Here is a 4,769-nt window from a genome sequence, read left to right as displayed (position 1 = left end):
CACAACACAACTGACTCAAGACATATTATTATCGTGTTATCTGATATATCCATAAACTAAAAGGGCGGCTGATTAAATATTCACCTTCAGCCATTTTTTGCCATAAAAACATCGTTATGCAAAACTTAATGTAATGATCTTTACCAAAAATGGACATTGATGCCCAATTATTCTTTAGACACGTACACCTACAAGAGTAGATTATCTACTCATTCTTGACACCTATTATGCTAAAATTATTCTGAACATAATTTATCAGGGCCTGTCACCCACTCCCTATATAGCATGCATAAAAACGGTGATATTGTCTTTCCTAGACGAAGGTTTCATGATAAGAATTAATTTCATCTAAAGCAGGATGAACTACTGTCAGCATCTGGCCTTACAAGTCTAGAGACAAAAAGATTAGTTGCAAGAATGTGCCACTTGTACAAAATTTTACATGACATGATAGACTTTCCCAACCCACGAGTTGAAAGAACAGAGATTGTTTACAATAGCCGTTCAGTTAATGGGCTATCCCTGGTACCAATTATAGGTTTCAAACATCAATGCATCAATACTCATTAATTCTTCCCACACGCTATAGCTGTAACTTTATGGAACAAACTTGTTAGTACACACAATATAGAAGATATTGTTACTGTCAGTGTGTTTAAATATTTCTGTACATGCACATTCTTTAGGATGCATTTTAAATCTAGCTAGCTACTAGCTAATTGTGTATATCCTATACTTGAATTGTTATAAAAATAAAATAAATGATGCCTCTCATGCAGTGATGTCATAGAATATACTAAATGAAATTTGGTGGCAGTGCATGCAGCAGTAAAATCCATGCTCTTACAGCATAAAAAAAGATATGTTTTAGTTCAGTATGGTGACCCATCGAGGATGTGAGCAATCTGGTGATTTCTTTCCCGAGCAGCTCCCTCCCAGCAAAAAGTAGCTCAACATCAGCTTCTTCCACACTGTGTAAGTAAATGCATGAAAAGTGCATGTCTCTAATTGTAACTTACTGAGGGTTAAAAGTTGTTTTTCGGAGCAATTGGGAACTTATCCACTCCTGGTTAGTTGAGTATGGGGGAAGTAGTGCCCTTGGATGCATTTTCCAGTGCAAATGTCCAAACCTGTACAAAAAAAGGCACTAGCTTGTGTTAACGATAAGTTATATACCTTGCTTCAAGTCCAACTTTGAAGTCAACCTTACTGCTACTATTTTCAATGCTCCTAAAGAAATCGGCCAGACTGTAGGGATATGGATGAGTCTGTATAAGACGTGAGAATCGCTTTGTCCTGGCTGCTGCTGATCTGTGTGTGGGTACAATGCAATTCTCTATCACCATAGAGTTAGCAAAATACCTTACATTTCATTAATTGGTCGTACTGATTCATCTTTAAAGGTATAGTATTCTAGTCCACAAGCCGGTTGAGAAAGAAATCTTCGACAAGGTATACAGTCACTTTTCTTGGCAGTAATGCGAGCACAATAAGAGGCACTTAGAAAGCTGCTGTTCACATATACCTATATACATACCGCAAACATTATAAGGGTAGCAATTTAATTACAGCCATAAACTGAGAGTTATTGTAGCAGTTATAAATCACGGTACGTACCCTTGGATCTTTCCAGTTGTACCTCTTAGCAAGACTACTAGCTAGAGTGATCTCCTCTATTTCATACAAAGCATCAATGACATTCTTCCAGCAAGCATTAGGCTTCTTCCTCAACCACTTGTCAAAGGCCTCCTGTTTTTGTCGATCAATATCGCACCCGAAATTTCGTTCTATCTTGTCGTTTTCATACTTTTCCATTCCCATGTTGATCATGAGCAGTTGCCAGTCAACAACAGAGACAAGTTCCTTCATCAGATCCTTCATCATAGGCCTAGAGTAGACTTCATACATGCATCTGGCTTCTCTGTGGATAAATTTTGTTGGCTATAATTTATAGCACAGACTCAAAGATTTCCCAACCTTCATGATCTTTGATGACAGCTCTTGTTACTCCCTGAGCCAGGCTAGTCATTTTAAACTCACTCTCGAGTAGTCTAGCTGCTAGCTGCTCTAGCTAGCAACGTAAAACAAGATGAGCAGCAAGCCCTCTGTTGCCTCCAAAAAACAAAGGTGACACAACCTCTTTTAGAAAGTGGGGTGGGGCTAGCACTAGCTTTGAGTGGGCGTCATGCAACTTTGGCTTCCCAGTAGAAATAAAACAAGTGTTGGGAATTCAGGATTAAAAATAGTCACCGTACACTTTGAAAATTCTTTATACAAATATTTAATAATTACACCACACACCACTTTATGTGCTTTGTGGTCTATCTGACGTACACAATAGTTAAGTGTTCAATAAACTAAAAAATTGACAGAAGGCATTTTAGTTAGGTGACCCATCGAGGATGTGAGCAATCTTGAATGCATCTCCCAGAAACTCCTCGAAATCTTTCAACAGTTTCTCAGTGGTCCAATTGTACGGCTCCCTGAGTTCCCCCCCAGGCAGTCGCACTCCCTCAATCCCTTCCATGTAGTAGTACTTGTCTTTTGAGGGGTGGGTGTCACTAACATTTCTTGGGAATATGTTTTGACCCCAAAGCTGCCGGGAAAATACCACTATTATAATCAGCAATGCATTCCACCACTACAATAATTGAGTATAATTTATGCAAAATTCCGTTATGTTTACAGCATGTGTATACACATGTGCATCGATCTCTAAATTGCCATATATAGTCCTGCATAAACATACTAGGTTGTACATTACACAGTCATACTATACACTACTAGCTGGTGTACAGTGCAGTCACAACAAACCTCAACTTCTTTCCTTGAGTAGTCAAACTCAATGTCCACTCCTTCATTCAGTGGGGCAGAGTCAACAACAGCTTGCTTTGTGTCATAGTCTAAGATATCGACATCATACCGGGCCAGAATCCACCTGTATATTGACGTGTACACACATTGAGTAAACGTGGTACCCATGCATGCATGTATTGCACACAGTAAAACACTAACTGTATACACTTTTCGACATACCCTTTCTCTGGTTTCCATTTGTACTGCCTTTGCACGCGCTGTCGAATGTACTTGACTTTCCAAGTGCTTTCCTTGTTTCGAAAGGACGCATAGAGAATGACACGAAACTTTCTATTCGGACTGTAGAAATTATCAAATGACCAGCACAACTGGTGGCAAAAAACTCACAGTCTGCACAATGCATTAGTAATGGTTTGAGCCATCTGATATGGATTACTGTTTTGGTGCTCAGCTAACAGGATGCACTGAGAACATTCTGACATCCTCAAATCATACTTCCTAAAAGAAGAAAGAAACAGAAAGCAACATCAATCACTATTATGATATACTCACTGTCCTGGTAAAGCAACATTTAATCTTGCTTTATTCTTAGTGTCTGTATCTCTGTACACAGCATCCAGGTAGATCATATCCCCATCTTCATACGTTGAAATGACAGCTGAGTAGACCCCTTCATCTTGACCCTCTACTCTGAACTTCAAGGTTATTCTAGTGATCTCTTTCCCGAGCTGTTCCCTTCCAGTGAACAGTTGCTCAACATCAGCTTCTTCCACTCTGAGTATATAGAGTAAGCATGGCAGAACAGTCAATCAAACTATAATTATAGTAAAAAGTAATACTCAGTGCTGAAAGATGTTGTTTTGAGCAACTGGGAACTTATCCACTCCTTTTCAGTTGAGTTTGTGTGACGTTCTGCACTTTCTGGGTACATTTTCAAGTACACATGTCCAAACCTGAAAAAATTTGCTTTATTCAGCATACTACGGCACTTGCAAATAAATTTACCTTGCTTCAAGTCCAACTCTGAAGTCACTCTTACTGCTACTATCTTCAATGCTCTTAAAGAAATCGGCCAGACTGTGGGGGCGTGGAATAGTTTGTAAGATACGTGAGAATCGCTTTGTCCTGGCTGCTGCTGATCTGTGTATGTGTTGTGTTGGGGGGGGAGTACAACAGCAGTGTAATAATGGAGTATAGTACAGTATGATATTATACCTTTCATCAATTATTGGTTGCACTGATTCATCTCTTAAGGTGTAGTAATCTCTTCCAGGACGAATGTGAGGAAGAAATCTTCGACACGGAATATCACTAATTTCTTGGCAGTGATGCGAGCAGCCTTTGAGGCACTTAAAAAACTCCAGTTTACAAATTTCTGCATGTGCGCACACATTTAATGCATAATAGTATAATTGTACGTACCCTTGGGTCTTTCCAGTCGTATTTCCTAGCAAGACTACTAGCTAGTGTGATATCATTCATTTTATACAAAGCATCAATGACATCCTTCCAGCAAGCATCAGGTTTCATCCTCAACCACTTGTCAAAGGCCTCCTGTTTTTGTCGATCAATATCGCACCGGAAATTAATTTCTATCTTATCATTTTCAAACTTTTCCACTCCCATGTTGATCATGAGCAGTTGCCAGTTGACAACAGAGACAAGTTCCTTCATTAGATCCTTTAGCACAGGCGCTGACTTCATATGTGGCTTCTCTATGGAATACTTTTATATAATTAGAGAAGTCACAAAGATGTTCCAACCTTCATGATCAATGCTGACAGATCTTGTTACTCTGTGACAGCTAGCCATTTTAGACTCTGAGTCTCTATTGAAGTTATATCTAGATGTAGCGTTTTTACAATGTTTGTGCTGACTTCACATTATAAATGCTAAACAAAGAAGTGTGGGTGCCAACTTTACGTGAAAGCTGCGCATGGGCACAAAGCTAG

The 4,769-nt window shown here is 39.2% G+C and overlaps 2 protein-coding genes across 4 annotated transcripts; both read right to left on the bottom strand.

Moving 5' to 3' along the window:
- Positions 1-580: 580 nt before the first annotated feature.
- LOC135336701 (uncharacterized) lies at positions 581-2,135 on the bottom strand. 3 transcript variants are annotated; one of them, XM_064532560.1, is made up of 6 exons: positions 1,978-2,135; positions 1,618-1,921; positions 1,368-1,525; positions 1,177-1,311; positions 1,020-1,130; positions 581-971 (listed from the first exon to the last, which is right to left on the bottom strand). In XM_064532560.1, the coding sequence occupies exons 2-6, from the start codon at positions 1,906-1,908 to the stop codon at positions 797-799; spliced, it is 870 nt and encodes a 289-aa protein (XP_064388630.1). In that variant the 5' UTR covers positions 1,909-1,921; positions 1,978-2,135; the 3' UTR covers positions 581-796. The 3 variants fall into 3 exon arrangements, 2 of the variants coding, with proteins under 2 accessions (XP_064388630.1, XP_064388636.1); XR_010394911.1 differs by having other exon boundaries at positions 905-971; positions 1,363-1,525; XM_064532566.1 differs by having other exon boundaries at positions 905-1,130.
- An 85-nt stretch (positions 2,136-2,220) lies between these two features.
- Positions 2,221-4,722, bottom strand: LOC135336680 (uncharacterized). The gene is made up of 10 exons (XM_064532541.1): positions 4,581-4,722; positions 4,240-4,532; positions 4,033-4,192; positions 3,823-3,957; positions 3,657-3,770; positions 3,370-3,591; positions 3,205-3,315; positions 3,037-3,156; positions 2,815-2,938; positions 2,221-2,596 (listed from the first exon to the last, which is right to left on the bottom strand). The coding sequence occupies exons 5-10, from the start codon at positions 3,746-3,748 to the stop codon at positions 2,381-2,383; spliced, it is 885 nt and encodes a 294-aa protein (XP_064388611.1). The 5' UTR covers positions 3,749-3,770; positions 3,823-3,957; positions 4,033-4,192; positions 4,240-4,532; positions 4,581-4,722; the 3' UTR covers positions 2,221-2,380.
- Positions 4,723-4,769: the final 47 nt, after the last annotated feature.

This window comes from Halichondria panicea, chromosome 1 (genome assembly GCF_963675165.1).
Source record: "Halichondria panicea chromosome 1, odHalPani1.1, whole genome shotgun sequence".
NCBI classification, from domain to species: domain Eukaryota; kingdom Metazoa; phylum Porifera; class Demospongiae; order Suberitida; family Halichondriidae; genus Halichondria; species Halichondria panicea.
This window is presented reverse-complemented; position numbering and strand designations above follow the sequence as displayed.

Excerpts from the sequence above, each read along its gene's own strand:
- LOC135336701 (XM_064532560.1), bottom strand. The coding sequence starts at position 1,908 with ATGTATGAAGTCTACTCTAGGCCTATGATGAAGGATCTGATGAAGGAA. Across the intron at positions 1,526-1,617 it reads ACAACTGGAAAGATCCAAGG|GTATATGTGAACAGCAGCTT; the intron begins GTACGTACCGTG and ends GTATGTATATAG. Across the intron at positions 1,131-1,176 it reads AAAGTTGGACTTGAAGCAAG|GTTTGGACATTTGCACTGGA; the intron begins GTATATAACTTA and ends TTTTTTGTACAG.
- LOC135336680 (XM_064532541.1), bottom strand. The coding sequence starts at position 3,748 with ATGTACCCAGAAAGTGCAGAACGTCACACAAACTCAACTGAAAAGGAG. Across the intron at positions 3,316-3,369 it reads AATGTTGCTTTACCAGGACA|GAAGTATGATTTGAGGATGT; the intron begins GTGAGTATATCA and ends TTCTTCTTTTAG. Across the intron at positions 2,597-2,814 it reads ACTCAAGGAAAGAAGTTGAG|CTTTGGGGTCAAAACATATT; the intron begins GTTTGTTGTGAC and ends TTTTCCCGGCAG.